General features: G+C 37.4%; 1 protein-coding gene across 6 annotated transcripts in view; it reads right to left on the reverse strand.

Annotated features, from left to right (window-relative positions):
* The window catches only part of PMS1 (PMS1 homolog 1, mismatch repair system component), a 93,089-nt gene that overhangs the window by 30,903 nt on the left and 36,935 nt on the right, over positions 1-25,251 (reverse strand). For all 6 annotated transcript variants that reach the window (XR_005024077.2, XM_036881876.2, XM_036881885.2 and 3 more), the window contains exon 5: positions 23,700-23,863. Coding sequence is in view for 5 of the 6 variants with exons in the window: in XM_036881876.2 (XP_036737771.2) it covers positions 23,700-23,863 (164 nt within the window). In the remaining variant the exon portion in view is untranslated. The remainder of the gene's footprint in view (positions 1-23,699; positions 23,864-25,251) is intronic.

Genomic DNA, 25,251 nt, shown 5'->3' on the forward strand with positions numbered 1-25,251 from the left:
GGATAAAAAAGCAAGACCCATCTATATGCTGCTTACAAGAAACTCACCTCAAACCCAAAGACATGTACAGACTAAAAGTCAAGGGATGGAAAAACATATTTCAAGCAAACAACAGTGAGAAGACACAATGGAATACTACTCAGCCATAAGAAAAGGGAAAATCCAATCATTTGCAGCAACATGGATGGAGCTGGAGGGTATTATGCGCAGTGAAACAAGCCAAGTGGAGAAAGAGAAATACCAAATGATTTCACTTATCTGTGGAATATAAGAACAAAGGAAAAACTGAAGGAACAAAACAGTAGCAGAATCACAGAACTCAAGAATGGACTAACAGGTACCAAAGGGAAAGGGACTGGGGAGGATGGGTGGGTAGGGAGGGATAAGGGGGGGAGAAGTAAGGGGGTATTAAGATTAACATGCATGGGGGGGTAGGAGAAAAGGGAGGGCTGTACAACACAGAGAAGGCAAGTAGTGATTCTACAACATTTTGCTATGCTGATGGACAGTGACTGTAAAGGGGTTTATAGGGGAGACCTGGTATAGGGGAGAGCCTAGTAAACATAATATTCATCATGTAAGTGTAGAATAGTGATACCAAAAACAAAGCAAAAAAAAAAAAAAAGGCAGTTCCTGTGTGGTAACCTCCAACGAGTTCTACACAAGGGTATAAAGGGCATATAAAAGTGTAGGCAAAGGGTCTGTTTGTGTTTATACAGAGGATCAAAGCCTAATTGGGCTACCCCGAAAATGAACTAAGATACGATATGAAAAACAACTTCCAACATCAGCACTCTCTGGAAGACTCATGCCAGAAGATGATCATCAAAAAACCCCAACAAAGATCCACGCACTGCTACAGCTGTAGATGCACTCATCCCACTAGTTCCTGGACTTGCCATGGGAATGAGGAAGGAGATATCTAAGCTGGCCTCTGCATACAGTAAAACAACAAATTTGATGGATCTATACTGTTGGAACTCAACCAAGAATTTGGAGAAGTGCAAATTGTAGCGCTCCAAAGTCTTACAACTACAGACTATTTACTGTTAAAAGAACATATGGCATGTGAACAGTCCCCAGGAATGGGTTGTTTTAATTTGTCTGATTTCTCTCAGATTGTTCAAGTTCAGTTGGACAATATCCACCATATCATAGATAAGTTTTCACAAATGCCTAAGGTGCCTAACTGGTTTTCTTGGTTTCACTGGAGATGGCTGGTAATTACAGATATGCTTTGGTTATGTAACTATACTCCTATTATGTTAATGTGTGTGCGCAATTTAAGTAGTAGCTTAAAACCTATATATGCTGAAGTTACTCTACAAGAAGATATGTCAAAGAAATAATCAATCTTCCCGTTTTCTTCCGCCTGCTACTTCTATAGCTTTTCTTCTTCCTTCCTAATTACAACCCTTAAATAGAATTCGTGCCTCATATCAAATTTACCGAGTATCATAACTCCTCCAAGTGGTAAAGATACCTCAAGACAAATGCTGGGCATAGAAGCCACAGGGCATAAATATGCAAAGAAGTAAAAAGCTAACCTTTTCAAACAATAAGGCTTCCCTCTCACTTACCAACTTCACATTTCCCTGTATGGCCCCGGAAGATGACTGGTTAGCCAGAGACGGGTAAGATTCCTCAAGGGAGGAACAACCTAAGACAGGCACAGTCGCAGGGGGGCCATCAGGTGAGAAATTGGGGATCAACAGAGGTGAGGCTTAGAACCTCACCCCCCCTGTTCTGAGAGAAATCTTCTGCATACGTGGATGTTTTATTGCCCTGGTCTAGCTTGGATTAACACATAGTCTACAGGCACACACCTGATCATCTACATTTGCTCTCTTACAACACTAAACTATGTTTTCTACCTTTATCTTGTATCTACCTACCACTTCAGCATTTTATTAAAAATAATAATAATAAAGAGAGAAATGTGGTATCCATATATAAATCAAGTATAAAAACCAAATGAGTATTCATATTTGAACTGACTGTTTAGAGTTCATAATGCATGAGCAAAACCGAAAGTTTCTGTGATGACTGCCCTTGTACTGTTCACCATGTAACTTATTCACTATGTAAGAATTTGTTCTCCATGTAAGAACTTGTTTGTTATGCCTCAGAAGATTGGAGACTGACGAAAATTAGGCTTGGGGTGGATTAATGATTGTGCATTGAGCATTGACTCCCCTATACAGAATTTTATTGTTGTTAACAACCATTTGATCAATAAATATGAGAGATGCCCTCACAAAAAAAAAAAAAAAAAAAAAAAGGACAGACTTCCAATGGTAAAATAAATAAGTAACCGGGATGTAATGTATAGCATAAGGAATATAGTCAAGATATTGTAACAGCTTGGTAGGGTGATAGCTGGAACCTAGAATTATGTATATAAATGTTCTACCACTGTGTTGTACACTTGAAACTAATGTAATGTAATACTGTGCGTCAACTACCCTTCAATAAAAAATAATTATATAAAAAAAAAAAAACAAAAAAAAAAACTGAAGAGTAAGGAACACTTTCAACTCATTTTATGAGTCCAGTATTACCCTCATACCACAGCCAAACAATGAACATTAATGAGAAAAGAAAACTATAGGTCACCCTTCCTGATGAATATAGATGCAAAAATCCTCAACAAAACACTAGAAAAATCATACACCATGATCAATGGGATTTATGTCTAGGATGCAAAAATGGTTCAAAATACACATTTCAATTAATGTGATATACCTATTAACAAAATAAAGGTTAAAAATCACATGATCATCTCAACAGATGAGAGAAAAAGTATTTGACAAAACTGAACACCCTTTCATGATTAAAAACTCTCAATGAACTAGGCATAGAAGGAAAGTAACTCAACATAATAAGAATCATCTATGAAAAGCTCACTGCTATCATCATACTCAATGGTAAAAAACCAAAAGCTTTTTCTCAAATATCTGGAAGCCCATTCTGACCACTTCTACTTATCACAGTACTAAAAGTCCTAACCAAAACAATTAGACAAGAAAAATACATAAAAGGCATCCAAATCAGAAAGGAAGAAGTAAAATTGTCTATTTGCAGATAACATGATCCTATATATAGAAAACCTTAAAGACTCTATTAAAAAAAAAAACTGTTAGAACTAATAAATTCAGTAAAGCTGCAGGTTATAAAATAAATATACAAAAATCAGTTGTTTCTTTACACAAGCAATGAATTATCTGAAAAGGAAATTAGAAAAACAATCCCACTTTTAATAGCACCAGAAGGAATAAAATGCTTAGGAATAAATTTGTTTAAGTGAAAGACTTGTATACTGGAAACTACAAAACACTGATGAAAGAAATTAAAGATACAAATGGAAAGGCATCCTGTGTTCATGGTTTGGAAGACTTAATACTGTTAAAATGTCCACACTACCTAAAGCAATGTACAGATTCAATGCAATCCCTATAAAAAATCCCAATGGCATAAACAGAAAAACACAACTGTAAAACTCATATGGAACCACAAAAGAGCATAGGTGACCAATCAATACTGAGAAAGAATAAAGCTGGAAGCATCACACTTCTTGCTTTCAAATGTATTACAAAATTACAGTAATCAAAACAGTACTGGTATAAACATAGATATTTGACCAATGGAGCAGAAAAGAGAGCCCCAAAATAAATCCATGCACACATGGTCAACTGTTATCTGACAGGGTGCAAAGAGTACATAGTGAGGAAAGGATAGTCTTGTCAACAAACAGTGCTGGGAAAGCAGGATATCCACATGCAAAAGAAATGAGATTGGACACTTACGTTACCAGACACAAAAATCAATTCAAAATAGATTAAAGACTCAAATGTAAGACCTGAAAGTGTAAAACTCATAGAAGAGAACATAGGAGAAAAGCTTCACAACACTGGTCTTGGCAATGATTGTCTTGGATATTACACTAAAAGCATAAGTAACAAAAGCAAAAACAGACAAGTGTGTCTACATCAAACTAAAAAGCTCTGCACAGCAAAGGAAGTGACCAACAGAGTGAAAGACAACTTACAGAATGGGAGAAAATATGTATGAACCATTTATATGTCAATTAATCTCCAAAATATATTAGGTACTCCTACAACCCAGTAACAAAAAAACTAATAACCCAACTAAAAAATGGGCTAAGGACTCAGACACTTCTCCAAAGAAGAAATACAAATGGCCAACAGGTATATGAAAAAATGTGCAATGTCACTAGTCATCAGGGAAATGCAAATCAAAACCACCATGAGATATTGCCTCACATTTGTCAGGATGGCTATTAGCAAAAAACAGAAAAGACAAGTGTTGGTGAAGATGTAGAGAAACTGGAACACTTGTGTACTGTTCAAGGGAATGGAAAATGGTACAGTTTTTATGGAAAACACTATGGAGGTACCTCAACATATTAAAAATAGAACTATTATATGATCCAGCAATCCCACACCTGGGAATTTATCCAAAGGAATTGAAAGCAGGCTCTTGGAGAGATATTAGCACTCCAATGTTCACTGCAGCACTACTTTCAATAGTTCAATGTGGAAATAACCTAATTGTCCATTGATGGATGAATGGATAAAGAAAAGTGTATACATACAATAGAATAACACTAACTTTAAGAAAAAAGTAACTACAAAACACATGAACTTTGAGGACATTTTAATGAAATAAGCCAGTCACAGAAGGACAAATACTGCATGATTCCACTTATAGGAGGTATCTAAAATAGTCAAATTCATAGATACAAATAGTGGAGTAATAGTCACTAGGGACTGGGTGGGGGAGGAGAATTGGGGAGTCACTAATGGATATGCATAAAGTTTTACTTAAGCAAGATGATTAAGTTCTAGAGATCTGCTGCACAACTTTGAACTTTGTACCCCTAGTCAACAACACTATATTGTGCACAAAATTATAAGATAACAGATCTCATGTTAAGTATTAACACTATTAAAAAAGAAAAGGAGAGGAGGGGAGGGGAGAGGGTAGGAGAGAGAAGAGAAGACAAAAGAAAAAGACCAAATCCACAGATTCTGAGCATCTGACACTCCTAACAGCTGAGTCCCTGGTACTTACCTGATGGTATTTCTCTTCCCATACATTCTATTTATTCTGGCAAATGTCTCCAAAATAATCTATGGTTCTTTATTTTCTTACTTTGTGTCTTTTTTTAAAACATAGAAGCAACAAGTTTTAAGGCTAACAGATAATATCCAGCCTAGGGTTGATTAGCTTTTCTTTCTTAAATGACTAGTTAACAAAAACTCTTTATTATTAAGTTAACAATAACTTCACTTGAAAGTTTTGTTGGATTCTATTAGCTTCTTTTTGGATTAAAAACAAACTTATATCAGAGTAATTCATGAAGGTAACTCCATTATTAAAGAAGAAAGTCAGATGCACTGAAATAGGGATTTAAAAAAACAGATGTAGTATTACCATTTTCCTATGCATTTAGGGTAAATAAATAAAATATCCTTAAATCTTTCCTGTTCTTCATTTTCTATATGCAGTCAGTCAACCAATCTTATTGGTTCTTCCTTATCACAGCTATCACAAACACTCTTTTCCTTCTAAGTACAATGTATTTATCCTAATTTAGATCAACAGGGCCTGAACGTGTTACAGATTCCTAACTAGTGTCACTGCTTATAGCCTCCTATAATTCTTCCCTCCACACTACTGTCAAGCTAATTGTTGGGGCTAACACCTTGATCAATTTGCTTCCCTATTCCCAATTTTCTAGAAAAAGACAAAAACAAAGAAGATACAGCCTAGCATTCATGACCCTTTATAATCTAACCTCAAATTATCTTTCAGAATTTATCTTCCTCTATTCCTTTATATAAAATACCTATTCACTTAAATTGCCTCTAAATGCACTATGCATTTTCCTACCTACACCACTTACGTTCATACTGTTTCTCTACCTAGAATGATCTTGATTCATCCGTCCAGATTAGCAAATTCTACTATAATAGAATCCCCCTATGATCCACCTACCTGGGGGGTTCTAGGTGAGATCACTTTTGCAGGTTGTTCCTACTCCACTGAATCAATAACACCAAAGTGGCCAAAGTCAGCCCTCCCTCTTCTGTGACTTGCTAGGAGTACCCCAGAAGGAAAGAGAAGTGCCTCAAGTATAAAAGCTGATACTTGCTGTTTTGCCACCTGATTCAATTGTTTTCTTTAAACTTTAGTGACACCATCTGCCTGTATCTTAGGTGCTTTAATACCTCTGGTCACAATTCACTTTGAGCTAGTGCCATCAATGTGATGGAGCACTCCTCTCCTCCATGCTCTGAACCCTTTATCACACTCATTTATTTACCACAAAATTTTTGAGCATCTACATGAAGTACTACTGTAGGCACTAGGGACATGGCAGTGAAAATAGTCAAGAATCCTTCCCCTGATGAAAATTATATTCTAGTGGGAGAAAGGGACAATAAAACAAGATAAGTATGATATGTAGTATGTTAGATGGTGATTAAGTTTAAGAAGAAAAATAAAGCAGGAAAATAGGGAGGGGCAGGGGATTTTAGAGTGGCTAAAGAAACCCTGAAAAGTTTTAAGACAAGACCTAAAAGATGAGGATTGAGACAGATATACAGAAGAACGTTCAAGGCAAAGGAACTATAATTACAAAGGTCCTGAGTTGGAAGTATGACCAGTATGTCTGAGGAGCAACAAGGAGGCTGGTGTAGCTGAAGCAAAGGGAGCAAGAGGAAAGAAGTAAATGAGATCAGACATAATGGTGAGTAGGATCATCTAAACAGGGATCAGTAAACTATAGCCCAAGGACTGAATCCAGCCCACTGACTGTTTTTTTTTTAAGTTTTATTGTGTATGGCTGCTTTTTTGCTGCAACAGCAGAGCTGAATCGTTGTAAGAAAAATTGTATGACTCACAAAATGCAAAATACTTATTATATGGCTCTTTACAAAAAAAATTACTGACCCTGATGTAGAATTCATAGGCCATTTATAAAAGCTTTGATTTTACCTTAGGATGGGACACGTTGAAGAGGAGTTGCATGATTTGACTTACACTCTTAACACGACCACTCTAGCTGTTGGGGCTGGAAATAGATAGAAGCAGCCCCAAGGAATGAAGTGGAGAGATCCAATTAGGATACTATTTTAAAAATCCAGGTGAGAGTAGATGGAGGCATGGACCAGAGGTAGTCATAGACATGAAAAAGTAGACTTTATATGTACTTTATAGACTTTATATATATTTTGAAGGTAGACTTACAGAATTTACTCATGAATCAGATTAGAATGTAAGAGAAGGAGTCAAGGACAACCCTAAGGCTTTCTGTTTGCCACCTGGGAAACAAGAGTTCTTGTATACTGAGGGGAAAGGATGTGGAAAGAGAAGTTCTGGTAGAGAAGATATTGAGCTTAGTTTTTGACAAGTTAAATGCAAGGAGCCTATTACTAAATATCCAAAGGGAGATTATGGATTGCAGCTGAAATCTATGAATTTGAAGTTCAGGGGAGAGCTACAGAATGGAAATAAAAGTTTAGGAGTCATCAATATACAAATGATATCTAAAATCATGAGAATGAAGAAGCACACTAAGAGAATGAATCTGTAGATTATATAATTATTAAATTATCATAAAATACGTAATAATATATAATGTAGATTGTGTAACAATATAATACACACACATACATATATGTATCTTTGTGTATATATGTGTATATATATAGAGAGAGAATCCTGGAAGTATAAATTCCAGGACTGAGCCATGGGACACTAAATATTTAGAAGTTAGAATATGAGATGGAACTAGAAGACTGATAACAAAAGTAGAAAGTAAGGTAGGAAAACAAAGTGAGCTGAACTAGAAGCAAAGCAAAAAAGTGATTTAAGGATGGGAAGACCAACTGTGGCAAATTATAAGTAAGAAAGGACTGAGAAGTGATCATTGGATTTAGAATATGGAGGTCAATGGTGACTCTGAAAAAAGCAGTTTAGGTGGAGTGGTATAGAGAGAGCCTGGCTAAAGTGGGTTCAAGAATGAATGGGAAGAGAGTAACTGGAGACAAGGAACAAAGACTACTAATTCAAGAAGTTTTGCCCAAGTGAAGGAATCAACCAGTCCTACGAACATGGAGAGTGTATCAATAGTAATGGAAGAAAAGGCCGAATGTATGGACACAATGCAGACAGGTGGGTAGTTCTGCAAGTTCTCTTTTGATTGCCTCAATTTTTTCTCTAAAATAGTGTGCAAGATCAGATGAGAGTGAAGATGGGTAAGGTCTTGGCTGTCTGAGGAGAGAACAGATGAAACAACCATTCGAGACTTTGCAACTCAAGGTGTGGTTCATGGACCAGCAGCAATCATCACTCTGGAGGACATCCAGAACAAAGAAAGTTGGAAATGTACAATCTCAGGCCCTCCCTAATTACAAAATCAGAACCTGCATTTTAACAAGATCCCAGGTGGTCTGAATGCACATTGAAGTTTGTTTAAGGTACTAATGTAGGAGACCAGGAAAGAAAGTGTACTTAATACACACAGTATGATGAACAGGAGTGTTAAGATAAATAATAATGAATTTAAGGTGGTACTAGTCAGGATGAGTGTTTTTTTCAGCTATGTTCAGTTGTACCAGTTGAGGCACCAAGACAACAGATGGATTAACCAGGATTTGGTTAGTCAAACAAGTACAGTTAAGTGAGAGAGATGAAAATTAAGGGAGTATGCAAGGAAAGGATGGTAATTAGGGACCATGTAATTTGAGCAGGGTAAGGAGAGGTAACTGAGGACATCCAGAACAAGAAAGTTAAAAGGCAGTAAGATCAATAGGTCACAGGTCCAGTACAGTTTAAGGACTGTTGGCAGGAGTAGGTTGGAGAGATAGGAGGTGATGGTCAGAAAGTGAGTGAAACACTTAACACTGAAATTATGGGGGAGGTGTAGTTTTTGTCAGTGACAAGGTCTATGGTCTATGTTATAGCCACAGGAATTAATGGTTGAGGTAGGGTAAAGAATAAAATCGCAAGAGGAGAGAAGTCAAAGATCTGAGAAACTAGAAAGGACTATGTGATTACAAAATTACCAGAGTGATAGTGACCTAAGAGTCTACAGAGATGAAATTCAAAGCTCAGTCAAGTTTTTAAATGGAGAGGAGAAGACATGGTCTGGAAGCTGCAATAAGGCACAATGATGTAAGGAATAGATGACTGAAATTAATCACCATTTGTAAGGGCTGCAGGCAATCCAGGGACCTCAGGAAGAGCCAGATTTCAATTAGAGCAAGATGATCAAGGAAAGGCTAAAGATACAGGTGTCTTTATTTAGACTTTATTTAGGACTGACCATGAAATGGGCCATTTCAGGAGACGGGTGTATGAGAGACAGAGTTAGAGAAAGCAATGATTTTTATGAGAATAAGAGTCCAGAGTGATAAGGAATAATTTGAGAAACCCAGGTATCTTGTGTTGATTGACATGACAGTCCCAAAGCAGCAGTTGTACAACTTTAACTCTTAAGAGGGAAGGCTAGAGGTCTTGCCAGGATTACAAGAGTCCTGAGAACCCCATCTGACCCATGCACATGAAGGTGTGGAGGAGAGAGGAGTTGTCCCATTCTAAGAACAAGGGCTGCCCACTGATATCTACCAATGAAAATCTACAAGGACATCTTACACGCCATTCTGGGCTCTCACCTGGATCCAATCAATGAAAATCTAGGGAGAAGTCTTACTTTCTGTCCACATCAGATACCTTCTCTTTCTCATAAGGATCTGTTCAGAGATTCTTTTGAGGCTTTTCTGCCTCACCATCTATATTTAGTACAGAATTGAATCCCAGCTGTGAAGAGCATTTAAATTTACTTCCATGAAGCTCTTTGGCCTTAGGCAAATCAGGGTTGTTACTAAGTTCTCTGAACATTTTATGACAGGTAGGACAGTATTCTCTACCTATTTAGAGCAAGTAAGAACTTTGTTTATGGGAGTTACACCTATGTTCACACACTGATATATCTTAGCATTAACTCCTGCCAAGACACTTGTTAAACATCCACACAAAGATCCAGATCAAAACACATGCACCATTAAGTCTTCCCTGACTTGCTTTAAGTAATCTTTCCTTCCTCTAAATTACTATAGTATTTATCAATATCATTGACAACTAAGTTTTCACTATTTTTTTTGTCTATTCAAATGTTCATACAGTTTCACATCTCACTGCCTCATTTACATTATAAGCTCCTTCAGAGTATTGGCCATCATGTCACTGTTGCATAGCACTTACTCAAAGCTCTGTATTTAGTAGTTGTGAAGAAGCCAAAGCAAAGGAAAATGAACATTAAGAGTATGAACTTTGGTTCACCCTCTGCAATATTCAACATTTAAGTTATTGGGCAATCCACTCAAACTCTTGGGGTCACATGAAGGTAAAACGGGAAGGGACAGGAATAAAAATACTCTATTTGCTGAAAGATTTAGGACTGGACAATAAAGATTTTCAATGGTCCTTCGCAGGCATAAAAATCAGGAATCCCTATGCCTCCTGTTATTTTATGATTTAATATATTGAATTACCTCATTATAACTTCAAAGTGATGGAAATGTGAAGTAAAGAAATGGAAATGCTCAAGATATATATGTAGATATCCTTAAAAATCAAAAGAGTTCTAGAGTTTAAAAGAGCCTTAGAGATCATTTGGTTAACTTTTACTGGCCTAAGCTAAAAAAGCTCCATTTGTAAAGAATTCTCTGGGTTACTGATCAGAAGAGAAACCTGTGTTGGAGCAGAGAAATATACTAGGATAAATAGAACATACATAAAATGTATTTTGTTTGAGGCTCTATAAAGGAATAATTATATAGTTCTATTTAACTTATTAGAAAGAAAATACAGTAAATTGATGGCTCTTAGAAACAATGTGCCTGTCAAATGTTTCTCCCAGTGTCCCATTGTTGCAGTCTTTATATATCTGCTGACTAGTTCTAATGCAGACATATCAGTGACAGACTCTGGAAAGGAAATAGATTAAAGCAGTATATATAAATAAAAGTGAGAATATACTCTCTAAAAATATAAGAAGTCAACACTGATGGACAGTGACTGCAATGGGGTATGGGGGGGGGACTCAATAATAAGGGTGAATGTAGTAACCACTGTTTTTCTTGAGAAACCTTCATAAGATTGTATATCAATGATACCTTAAGAAAAAAAAAAGAGAAAAGAAAAAGTAAAAAAATATAAATATAAGAAGTCATTGAGGAATCCAAAAGGATGAATCCTCAAAAAAAGATACATTTTATGAATTCATATTATGAGGAAGAATTGAAAGAGATGAGTGTCTTCAAAACTACTGCTTTACAGATTTTTGTATTTTGATTTTAGCACTATCTAATTCATTTAGTATTCTACTCTGCACTATGCACTAAGTGAGTATTAAAGAGAATGTAGATAAGTAAGTTACACCTCTCCCTCCCACTAGAGGCTGTTGAGAAGGGGAGAAAATGCAAATCATTGCTGATAAGGCAAAAATGACAACAGAAATATGGAAAAATAATGCAATGGAAAAAGATGAGTAATAACAGTATTGCTGGGGCATGGGGGAAGACTTCAGAGATTTCTTTAATAGTGTGGATAAACATCAAAATCAAAAACTACTAAAATTTGACTTATGTAAGTCTCTCATCTTCTCTATATACTAATTCATAGGACTTAGGTGGAAAGTAAGAGAAATTAATATATTAAAGAAGAAAACATGAGAATTATTTTAAAATTTCAATTGTTATTAATTGCAAGCAGCAATAAAAATGAAAAACAACAAACAACCAATCATGACTGATAATCAGGCCCAAGCTAACCTTAATATATGTATGTGAGTGAACATTCACCTTCATTAAAACAAAAAAACAAAACCCACCCAAATTTTCAAGGTTGGAATGGGAAGAGTAATTTCCTCATAATGAAGGGGCATCTGAACCACAGTCCTGAACTGGAATTTCTCTATGATGATACTGTCTCTACAACCCTGGCTGGGATGGGGAAGGAGGGTGACCCTTTAACACTGGTCCAATTGTGGACAAAAGACTTTTTCTTGTTTTCTGATAGCCCAGTTGAAACAAAACTGGGAAATCTAAAAATACTTGAGAAAAAAGCTAAAATATACAAACAATAATGTGAACAAAACACTGTGAGTGGGAAGGCAGAGTAGCAGAGAAGACAAGTAGTGACTCTATAGCATCTTACAATGCTGATGGACAGTGACTGTAATAGGGTATGTGGTGGGGACTTGATAATGGGGGGAATCTAGTAACCACAATGTTGCTCATGTGATTGTATATTAATGATACCAAAATAAAATAAAAAATAAAAAAAGAATACTGTGAGTGTAGGAGGATACAAATGATAAGCCATCACTTATTTATCCTCGATTTATATAAATGTATCCTTTCTCTCTCATTTTTGGTCACCTTGCCCCCCAATCTTTAGCCACCACAAAAGAGTACCGTCCTAGAGATCCAGAAAACTACACCAAGAGAGGGAACCACCACAATCACTACCAAATCTCCATGACCAGTTTTCTGGGTTTCTGTTCCCAGATAAAGCACTGCCTCTTCCCAGATTGACCGAAATGAGAGATTTTCAACTCTTCAAAGCTGTGTCATCATTTTTCTAGGCCCCCCAAAATAAATTGATCTCAATATGCCTTAACACTCATGTGACATGAAGGTGGGATATGTGCAAACTCCTTTCTAACAGTTAAACCTTTCTCATATCAATAATATACAATTCAGCTTTTGTAACACCATTTGATCTCTAATTATGAAGATAAAATTCAAACATTTTTTAAAAACACAAGCAGTATTTTAGGTAGAGGAAAACATTCACAAAAATCAACAAGTATGAAGTATGAAAGTATCCCTTATTTAAAATCACATTCAACAATTATGTTCTGAATTAGTGGCCTATAAAATTTCTTATGTTCGTATGAAAGAGCTAAGATACTAAATTGAATACTAAATACTAAATTGATTTCAGATACTATCACACTGAGTAAAACTTCTTATTCTGGGAAATTACTTTATAAACAAAAATACACATAGCAGGATTTCATAAGGATTCAGCTACTACAACTAAAGCTGAAGACTGTAGTGCTCATTTAAGGAATGGCTCTAGCATTTCTCCAAATAATATCTACTTTAAATAAAGTCACCAAACCCACTTGTAAATTATTTCTCTTTGGCTGTCTCATTATTCAATATGCTTTCAAGGAACATGGTGATGAAAGAAGAAAAATACCTCTTTCTAACATAACCATACTGGCAAGAACATCAACATTATCAGTATTCAAAGAATGTCTTGGCAGGTTAAACCTTCATAAAAAGAAGGAACACTATCTAATCCAAGATGTCAAAATAGCAATAGTGCTTCTCATATTATGTGCAGTATGATTGTTTTTTTCTAATGCAGGAAAAAGACTACAAAAAAAGAACAGATGCTGATTCTGTCATGTTTACATTTTAAGCAAAAGTGAAAAAATTCTTCAGGAAAGCACAGAAAGAATGATAAACATAAGCATGTTTAAAAGAAAAAGGCTAGAGCAGAGCAGGGCTCAAGGTTCAAAAAGATTCATGATAATATGTAAATGCTATTATGGTTTAATGATATATTTTAACATTTAAGGCATAATAGTACTTTTAAGAAATTAAGAAGTGGAAAAATAATTCATACCAAGAGGAAAAAGCTTAAAGATAATCTGCTTGTTCGAATTCAGTCATGGTTTCCTTGTGTGATAAGAGCTAATACTTATTTTTACTGTAAGACTTGATAATCTTACATTACCCTTTCACGGTATAACACTCAGCATACTCTCCAGGATCTGAACTGCACCTGAAATTACCGAAGGACTTGTTTTTGCTCAATTTAAGTTCAGACACAGTGCCCATGAAAATAATAAAATTCAGTGTATTACAAAATACTACTTCCCAGTCTCAAGAGAAAATGCCTACATTGATGATCTTACACTGGCTGGGAAAATAATATAAATTTATCCAAAAATATGTATTTGATTTTAAATACTCATTTCTATTACATGAGGCAATAACCTTGTTTTATTGTTCTATTATGTTTCCTCCTACTCAAAACTTTTCTCTTTAGTTGTAGTGACTTTTCTTTTATTAATAAGTAGTTTTTATCTTCCTATTTTACTTTTCCATCTGTCTTCCCTTCCCTTCCTGATCACTGTTTCTTCCACCCTTGATCTTTTCTTAACTGGGTACATTCAGTTTTTAATTACTAAATGTCCTTTGGATCAAGAGGTCACAGGGTTACTTATAGTAGCAGGATGAGCCTCCATCAACAACGTGAGGAATCGGAGCACGACAGAGCTGGATCTCGAGGTATAATTTGGTTGAGCTCTATGTCATCAAAAACAGGTGGCTGACTACTCTTGATGTTTACTTTTCTTTTCTTTTTTTTTTTTTAGATGACCAAACATTCTGACCATAAATATTTCAGCACAGCTTGGTTTAATATGGAAACATCTTAATAACAAGTAAAAAGATAGGGAGTAGAAAGAAAACTGGATGAAAAAAGGTTCTGACCTCATACTCTTACTTACAGTAAAATACAAAACAACCCCTTTGGTCTGAGATTCAAGTTCTCCAAACAGAATGCTGTTTAACTCACAAAGATATTGTAAGTGCTCTGAAACCTGGAAAATAACTGTAAGTATAGTGTAGCATTAAAATGGGAAGACAAGAGGGGCGGAAGATGGCGGCGTGAGTAGAGCAGCGGAAATCTCCTCCCAAAAAAACATATATCTATGAAAATATAACAAAGACAACCCTTCCTAGAATAAAGACCAGAGGACACAGGACAATATCCAGACCACATCCACACCTGAGAGAACCCAGCGCCTCGCGAAGGGGGTAAGATACAAGCCCCGGCCCCGCGGGAGCCGAGCGCCCCTCCCCCCAGCTCCCGGCGGGAGAAGAGCAGGCAGAGCGGGAGGGAGACGGAGCCCAGGGCTGCCGAACACCCAGCCCCAGCCATCCGGGCCAGAGTGCAGGGCCCTCGATACTGGGAAAACAGGGCAGCAAGAACAGTGAGCAGGCACTGGAGGCTGGGCGACAGAGGACATAAGAAAAGCGCGCGACCATTTTTTTTTTTTTTTGCTTTTTTGCTGCTTTGTTTTGGCGAGCGCTTTTTGGAAGTCTTAAAGGGACAGGGACCCCAATACTAGGGAAACAGGGCAGAAAGACCGGTGAGCAGAGGCCTGAGGCTGGCACCGGAGAATAAAGAAAAACGAACGACCACCTTTTTTTTTTAATTAAAAAAATTTTTTTTTTTTAATTAAAAAATTTTTTTTTCTTGTTTTTTTTGGTGGGCGTTGTTTTGTTTTGGCGGGTGCTTTTTGGAAGTCTTAAAGGGGCAGGGCGGGTCACTTAATCCAGAGGTAGGGAATCTGGGATCTCTGGGCACCCTAACCCCTGGGCTGCAGGGAGCAGGGAGGCCCCTTACGGAGATAAATAGCCTCCCAGCAGCTCCTGCTCCAACGCGACTCCACCATTTTGGAGTAGCTGCCGGAGCCAGGCCACGCCCACAGCAACAGCGGAGATTAACTCCATAGCAGCCGGGCAGGAAGCAGAAACCCTGTCTGCGCGCAGCTGCCCAGCACAAGCCACTAGAGGTCGCTGTTCTCCCAGGAGAGGAGGGCCACAAACCAACAAGAAAGGAAGTCCTTCCAGCCGTCACTCGTCCCAGTTCTGCAGACTATTCCTATCACCATGAAAAGGCAAAGCTACAGGCAGACAAAGATCACAGAGACAACACCAGAGAAGGAGACAGACCTAACCAGTCTTCCTGAAAAAGTATTCAAAATAAGAATCATAAACATGCTGACAGAGATGCAGAGAAATACGCAAGAAAAATGGGATGAAGTCCGGAAAGAGATCACAGATGCCAGAAAGGAGATTGCAGAAATGAAACAAACTCTGGAAGGGTTTATAAGCAGAATGGATAGAATGCAACAGGCCATTGATGGAATTGAAATCAGAGAACAGGAACGCATAGAAGCTGACATAGAGAGAGACAAAAGGATCTCCAGGAATGAAACAATATTAAGAGAACTGTGTGACCAATCCAAAAGGAACAATATCCGTATTATAGGGGTCCCAGAAGAAGAAGAGAGAGGAAAAGAGATGGAAAGTATCTTACAAGAAATAATTGCTGAAAACTTCCCCACACTGGGGGAGGAAGTAAGCAAACAGACCACAGAAATACACAGAACCCCCAACAGAAAGGATCCAAGAAGGGCAACACCAAGACACATAATAATTAAAATGGCAAAGATCAAGGACAAGGAAAGAGTGTTAAAGGCAGCTAGAGAGAAAAAGGTCACCTATAAAGGGAAACCCATCAGGCTAACGTCAGATTTCTCAACAGAAACCCTACAGGCCAGAAGAGAATGGCATGATATATTTAATACAATGAAACAGAAGGGCCTTGAACCAAGGATACTGTATCCAGCACGACTATCATTCAAATATGACGGTGGGATTAAACAATTCCCAGACAAACAAAAGCTGAGGGAATTTGCTTTCCACAAACCACCTCTACAGAACATCTTACATGGACTGCTCTAGATGGGAGCACTCCTAGAAGGAGCACAGCACAAAACACCCAACATATGAAGAATCGAGGAGGAGGAACAAGAAGGGAGAGAAGAAAAGAATCTCCAGACAGTGTATATAACAGCTCAATAAGCGAGGTAAGTTAGGCAGTAAGATACTAAAGAGGCTAACCTTGAACCTTTGGTAACCAAGAATTTAAAGCCTGCAATGGCAATAAGTACATATCTTTCAATAGTCACCCTAAATGTTAATGGGTTGAATGCACCAATCAAAAGACACAGAGTAATAGAATGGATAAAAAAGCAAGACCCATCTATATGCTGCTTACAAGAAACTCACCTCAAACCCAAAGACATGTACAGACTAAAAGTCAAGGGATGGAAAAACATATTTCAAGCAAACAACAGTGAGAAGAAAGCAGGGGTTGCAGTACTAATATCAGACAAAATAGACTTCAAAACAAAGAAAGTAACAAGAGATAAAGAAGGACACTACATAATGATAAAGGGCTCAGTCAAACAAGAGGATATAACCATTCTAAATATATATGCACCCAACACAGGAGGACCAGCATATGTGAAACAAATACTAACAGAACTAAAGGGGGATATAGACTGCAATGCATTCATTCTAGGAGACTTCAACACACCACTCACCCCAAAGGATAGATCCACCGGGCAGAAAATAAGCAAGGACACGGAAGCACTGAACAACACAGTAGAGCAGATGGACCTAATAGACATCTATAGAACTCTACATCCAAAAGCAGCGGGATATACATTCTTCTCAAGTGCACATGGAACATTCTCCAGAATAGACCACATACTAGGCCACAAAAAGAGCCTCAGAAAATTCCAAAAGATTGAAATCCTACCAACCAACTTTTCAGACCACAAAGGCATAAAACTAGAAATAAACTGTACAAAGAAAGCAAAGAGGCTCACAAACACATGGAGGCTTAACAACACGCTCCTAAATAATCAATGGATCAATGACCAAATCAAAATGGAGATCCAGCAATATATGGAAACAAATGACAACAACAACACTAAGCCCCAACTTCTGTGGGACACAGCAAAAGCAGTCTTAAGAGGAAAGTATATAGCAATCCAAGCATATTTAAAAAAGGAAGAGCAATCCCAAATGAATGGTCTAATGTCACAATTATCGAAATTGGAAAAAGAAGAACAGATGAGGCCTAAGGTCAGCAGAAGGAGGGACATAATAAAGATCAGAGAAGAAATAAATAAAATTGAGAAGAATAAAACAATAGCAAAAATCAATGAAACCAAGAGCTGGTTCTTCGAGAAAATAAACAAAATAGATAAGCCTCTAGCCAGACTTATTAAGAAGAAAAGAGAGTCAACACAAATCAACAGTATCAGAAACGAGAAAGGAAAAATCACGACGGACCCCACGGAAATGCAAAGAATTATTGGAGAATACTATGAAAACCTATATGCTAACAAGCTGGGAAACCGAGGAGAAATGGACAACTTCCTAGAAAAATATAACCTTCCAAGATTGACCCAGGAAGAAACAGAAAATCTAAACAGACCAATTACCAGCAACGAAATTGAAGAGGTAATCAAAAAACTACCAAAGAACAAAACCCCCGGGCCAGATGGATTTACCTCGGAATTTTATCAGACATACAGGGAAGACATAATACCCATTCTCTTTAAAGTTTTCCAAAAAATAGAGGAGGAGGGGATACTCCCAAACTCATTCTATGAAGCTAACATCACCCTAATACCAAAACCAGGCAAAGACCCCACCAAAAAAGAAAACTACAGACCAATATCCCTGATGAACGTAGATGCAAAAATACTCAACAAAATATTAGCAAACCGAATTCAAAAATACATCAAAAGGATCATACACCATGACCAAGTGGGATTCATCCCAGGGATGCAAGGATGGTACAACATTCGAAAGTCCATCAACATCATCCACCACATCAACAAAAAGAAAGACAAAAACCACATGATCATCTCCATAGATGCTGAAAAAGCATTTGACAAAGTTCAACATCCATTCATGTTAAAAACTCTCAGCAAAATGGGAATAGAGGGCAAGTACCTCAACATAATAAAGGCCATCTATGATAAACCCACAGCCAACATTATATTGAACAGCGAGAAGCTGAAAGCATTTCCGCTGAGATCGGGAACTAGACAGGGATGGCCACTCTCTCCACTGTTATTTAACATAGTACTGGAGGTCCTAGCCACGGCAATCAGACAAAATAAAGAAATACAAGGAATCCAGATTGGTAAAGAAGAACTTAAACTGTCACTATTTGCAGATGACATGATACTGTACATAAAAAACCCTAAAGACTCCACCCCAAAACTACTAGAACTGATATCGGAATACAGCAAAGTTGCAGGATACAAAATCAACACACAGAAATCTGTGGCTTTCCTATATACTAACAATGAACCAACAGAAAGAGAAATCAGGAAAACAACTCCATTCACAATTGCATCAAAAAAAATAAAATACCTAGGAATAAACCTAACCAAAGAAGTGAAAGACTTATACTCTGAAAACTACAAGTCACTCTAAAGAGAAATTAAAGGGGACACTAACAGATGGAAACTCATCCCATGCTCGTGGCTAGGAAGAATTAATATCGTCAAAATGGCCATCCTGCCCAAAGCAATATACAGACTTGATGCAATCCCTATGAAACTACCAGCAACATTCTTCAATGAACTGGAACAAATAATTCAAAAATTCATATGGAAACACCAAAGACCCCGAATAGCCAAAGCAATCCTGAGAAAGAAGAATAAAGTAGGGGGGATCTCACTCCCCAACTTCAAGCTCTACTATAAAGCCATAGTAATCAAGACAATTTGGTACTGGCACAAGAGCAGAGCCACAGACCAATGGAACAGACTAGAGAATCCAGACATTAACCCAGACATATATGGTCAATTAATATTTGATAAAGGAGCCATGGACATACAATGGCGAAATGACAGTCTCTTCAACAGGTGGTGCTGGCAAAACTGGACAGCTACATGTAGGAGAATGAAACTGGACCATTGTCTAACCCCATATACAAAAGTAAACTCAAAATGGATCAAAGACCTGAATGTAAGCCATGAAACCATTAAACTCTTGGAAGAAAACATAGGCGAAAACCTCTTAGACATAAACATGAGTGACCTCTTCTTGAACATATCTCCCCGGGCAAGGAAAACAACAGCAAAAATGAGTAAGTGGGACTATATTAAGCTGAAAAGCTTCTGTACAGCAAAAGACACCATCAATAGAACAAGAAGGATCCCTACAGTATGGGAGAATATATTTGAAAATGACACATCCGATAAAGGCTTGACGTCCAGAATATATAAGGAGCTCTCATGCCTCAACAAACAAAAAACAAATAACCCAATTAAAAAATGGGCAGAGGAACTGAACAGACAGTTCTCCAAAAAAGAAATACAGATGGCCAACAGACACATGAAAAGATGCTCCACATCGCTAATTATCAGAGAAATGCAAATTAAAACTACAATGAGGTATCACCTCACACCAGTAAGGATGGCTGCCATCCAAAAGACAAACAACAACAAATGTTGGCGAGGCTGTGGAGAAAGGGGAACCCTCCTACACTGCTGGTGGGAATGTAAGTTAGTTCAACCATTGTGGAAAGCAGTATGGAGGTACATCAAAATGCTCAAAACAGACTTACCATTTGACCCAGGAATTCCACTCCTAGGAATTTACCCTAAGAACGCAGCAATCATGTTTGAGAAAGACAGATGCACCCCTATGTTTATTGCAGCACTATTTACAATAGCCAAGAATTGGAAGCAACCTAAATGTCCATCAATAGATGAATGGATAAAGAAGATGTGGTACATATACACAATGGAATACTACTCAGCCATAAGAAAAGGGCAAATCCAATCATTTGCAGCCACATGGATGGAGCTGGAGGGTATTATGCTCAGTGAAACAAGCCAAGTGGAGAAAGAGAAATACCAAATGATTTCACTTATCTGTGGAATATAAGAACAAAGGAAAAACTGAAGGAACAAAACAGCAGCAGAATCACAGAACTCAAGAATGGACTAACAGGTACCAAAGGGAAAGGGACTGGGGAGGATGGGTGGGTAGGGAGGGATAAGGGGGGGAGAAGTAGGGGGGTGTTAAGATTAACATGCATGGGGGGGTAGGAGAAAAGGGAGGGCTGTACAACACAGAGAAGGCAAGTAGTGATTCTACAACATTTTGCTATGCTGATGGATAGTGACTGTAAAGGGGTTTATAGAGGAGACCTGGTATAGGGGAGAGCCTAGTAAACATAATATTCGTCATGTAAGTGTAGATTAGTGATAGCAAAAAAAAAAAAAAAAAAAAAAAGGGCAGTTCCTGTGTGGTAACCTCCAACGAGTTCTACACAAGGGTATAAAGGGCATATAAAAGTGTAGGCAAAGGGTCTGTTTGTGTTTATACAGAGGATCAAAGCCTAATTGGGCTACCCCGAAAATGAACTAAGATACGATATGAAAAACAACTTCCAACATCAGCACTCTCTGGAAGACTCATGCCAGAAGATGATCATCAAAAAACCCCAACAAAGATCCACGCACTGCTACAGCTGTAGATGCACTCATCCCACTAGTTCCTGGACTTGCCATGGGAATGAGGAAGGAGATATCTAAGCTGGCCTCTGCATACAGTAAAACAACAAAATTGGACTTGATCTATACTGTTGGAACTCAACCAAGAATTTGGAGAAGTGCAAATTGTAGCGCTCCAAAGTCTTACAACTACAAACTATTTACTGTTAAAAGAACATATGGCATGTGAACAGTCCCCAGGAATGGGTTGTTTTAATTTGTCTGATTTCTCTCAGACTGTTCAAGTTCAGTTGGACAATATCCACCATATCATAGATAAGTTTTCACAAATGCCTAAGGTGCCTAACTGGTTTTCTTGGTTTCACTGGAGATGGCTGGTAATTACAGATATGCTTTGGTTATGTAACTATACTCCTATTATGTTAATGTGTGTGTGCAATTTAAGTAGTAGCTTAAAACCTATACATGCTGAAGTTACTCTACAAGAAGATATATCAAAGAAATAATCAATCTTCCCATGTTTTCTTCCGCGTGCTACTTCTATAGCTTTTCTTCTTCCTTCCTAATTACAACCCTTAAATAGAATTCGTGCCTCATATCAAATTTACCGAGTATCATAATTCTTCCAAGTGGTAAAGATACCTCAAGACAAATGCTGGGCATAGAAGCCACAGGGCATAAATATGCAAAGAAGTAAAAAGCTAACTTTTTCAAACAATAAGGCTTCTCTCTCACTTACCAACTTTACATTTCCCTGTATGGCCCCGGAAGATGACTGGTTAGCCAGAGACGGGTAAGATTCCTCAAGGGAGGAACAACCTAAGACAGGCACAGTCGCAGGGGGGCCATCAGGTGAGAAATTGGGGATCAACAGAGGTGAGGCTTAGAACCTCACCCCCCCGTTCTGAGAGAAATCTTCTGCATACGTGGATGTTTTATTGCCCTTGTCTAGCTTGGATTAACACATAGTCTACAGGCACACACCTGATCATCTACATGTGCTCTCTTACAACACTAAACTATGTTTTCTACCTTTATCTTGTATCTACCTACCACTTCAGCATTTTATTAAAAATAATAATAATAAAGAGAGAAATGTGGTATCCACATATAAATCAAGTATAAAAACCAAATGAGTATTCATATTTGAACTGACTGTTTATAGTTCACAATGCATGAGCAAAACCGAAAGTTTCTGTGATGACTGCCCTTGTACTGTTCACTATGTAACTTATTCATTATGTAAGAATTTGTTCTACATGTAAAAACTTGTTTGTTATGCCTCAGAAGATTGGAGACTGACAAAAATTAGGCTTGGGGTGGAATAATGATTGTGCATTGAGCATTGACTCCCCTATACAGAATTTTATTGTCGTTAACAACCATTTGATCAATAAATATGAGAGATGCCCTCACAAAAAAAAAAAAAAAAAAGGACAGACTTCCAATGGTAAAATAAATTAGTAACCGGGATGTAATGTATAGCATAAGGAATATAGTCAAGATATTGTAACAGCCTGGTAGGGTGATAGCTGGAACCTAGAATTATGTATATAAATGTTCTACCACTGTGTTGTACACTTGAAACTCATGTAATGTAATACTGTGTGTCAACTACCCTTCAATAAAAAATAATTTAAAAAAATAAATAAATAAATAAATAAAATGGGAAGACAAGACAGCAGAGGGTAAAGAACCTGTGCTCTGTGGCCTTGTTAAGTTTCAAATTCCATCTCAACAATTTACTAGTTGTGCAACACTGAGCAAAGTGTTAAACCTCGGTGAGTTTTCAAATCACAACTGAAAATTGATATAATGTCCACTTCACTTGGTTGCTGCTGTGAATCATAGGATTTTAATGCAAAAAGCACAGGTCCTAGCATTGTATAGGCCCTCAATAAAAGTTAACTTCCATCAGGTTTCCACACTCTCCTTACATTAAATATTTCAATGTGCACATATGGAATTTTACCAAAAAACCCAGAATAATCAGAAATATATGTCCCTGCTAAGATTCAGTAAGCAACAAGTAGAATTCCTTATCAGCCCTGCTTTGAGAAATAGCAAGAAAGGAGGTAGTTTCCTTTAAAAAACAAAACAAAAATACTCTTCCAAAGAAGATACAGTTTAGAATAGAAGGTGAAAAATGTCACTAAATTGTGAACTCCTTAAAGGAACATAACAAGTCTTATTCATCTTCATATTTAGAAAGGCCTCAAACATTTCTTGGATGGAAAAGTCTGTGGGTGGAATCACTGTTCTTAGAAATTAAGAAATGAAAGGTTTAATCAGATTTCACATAGATACTAGGTAACAAAGTAAAGAAGCTCTTTATATAACAAAGCTAAATCTAAAGTGTGGACACATTTTTGACACATCTAATTGATTTCGATAAAATACACAGTCCCTTTAATACATCATGTACCAAAATATCTTATAGAAGCACAATAACGCTTACCTTGTTATGTATAAAAACAATCCTTAAATCAGGTTTAAGTATACCATAGCTTATGAGGAGATCTTGGACCTTTTTTATCTCATCTTTACATTTCTTGGCAGTTGAGTAAAATTGCTTTCTTACAGGTAGATTCTTAAATAATTTTAAAGCTGTTACAGTTGTACCTATTGGCAGATGAGAGGAAAGCAAATTTAAATATGGAAGGAACTTCACAGATCTTCAAATCTATATACAACTAGTAGTTAACTAATTTTTTCACTAAAAGCCAGTCCTCCTCTAACTCCGAGAACCCAAAGGCAGCTGAACTTTGCAAGCTATTCTGATACCCTGCTAGGTTCCTCTATTTGTAACAGGACTAAGTATGCACTAAGTATGATCTCTTCTATATGATCCAAACAAGAATAATTTTATTCCTATTACTGCAGAGAAATGCTGGCTTACCAGAATGCAGTATTTTAAGAAATGTGCTAATACTAAAACCACCTAGGGACGATGCTTATTCTGCACTTTAACATATAATATATAGGTGGTGTAAGGCTACACAGCATATAGCCTGAATTATTCCACTAAAAATTCTTATATGAAATAGTATCTAATCATCTGGTTTAAATTAACCCATTATTCCACTAAAAATTCTTATATGAAATAATGTCTAAAAACTGGTTTAAATTAACCCATTTTCTGAACAACAAATATTCAAAACAGGATAATCTAAAAGGGTTTTTTTTTAACTCGTGAACTTAATTAACTAAAAATGCGAGTAAAGGTATAAAATTATACTACTTAAGTATCAAGTTAATAATTAGCTTTTGTTGAAAGAAAAAAACCCATGAAATTAGGACTGTATGCTTTAAGGCCATATACCATAAGTCTCTATTTTTCCACCACTGAGAAACTTTTACAACTACCAGTCACCAGCTAATCTAGGATTATTAAATCAATCTCCTCATGTGATTCTAATGAAGTACTGCCATGACTGAGAAACAAATCACCAAGGAGTCAAAAAATCAACTTAACTGGGCCATTTCTCAAACTTGGCACTATTGACATTTGTTGTGAGACTATCTTATACACAGCAAGATGTGAAGCTGCATCTCTGACCTCTACCCACCAGATGCCAGTAGCATCCTGTAGGGAAAAGAGAAATTCCAGGGCCAGGATTCTCACTTTATCCTAATCTTGTCTATTGTATATGTGTGATGAGGTAATACTCAGCCTCCTATACAGGCACATACTTGCACACCTGCTGGCAATAAGCTATTTACCACCAGTATTGTTTTAGGAAGAGTTCCATGTGGGGCTATGAGAGAGGAAAGCAGCAGAGGAGAGCCAAGAGAAGAGAGCAGGAGGGAGCAGAGACTGGGGAGCCACAAGCAGAGGCAGCACCTGGGGGGCAGAGCCTGGAGCGGGGGCAGAGCCTGGGCACAGGCCAGAGATGGAGACAGGCTTGACACTTGTAGACAGACTGCCATGAGAATAAAGCTTGGTATGAACAGCTCTTTACCCGGAACATTCCATTGTCATTACTTGATTTCAGTGAATTCAGTGAACT

The sequence above is a fragment of the Manis pentadactyla genome, chromosome 6 (genome assembly GCF_030020395.1).
Source record: "Manis pentadactyla isolate mManPen7 chromosome 6, mManPen7.hap1, whole genome shotgun sequence".
In the NCBI taxonomy this organism is placed as follows: domain Eukaryota; kingdom Metazoa; phylum Chordata; class Mammalia; order Pholidota; family Manidae; genus Manis; species Manis pentadactyla.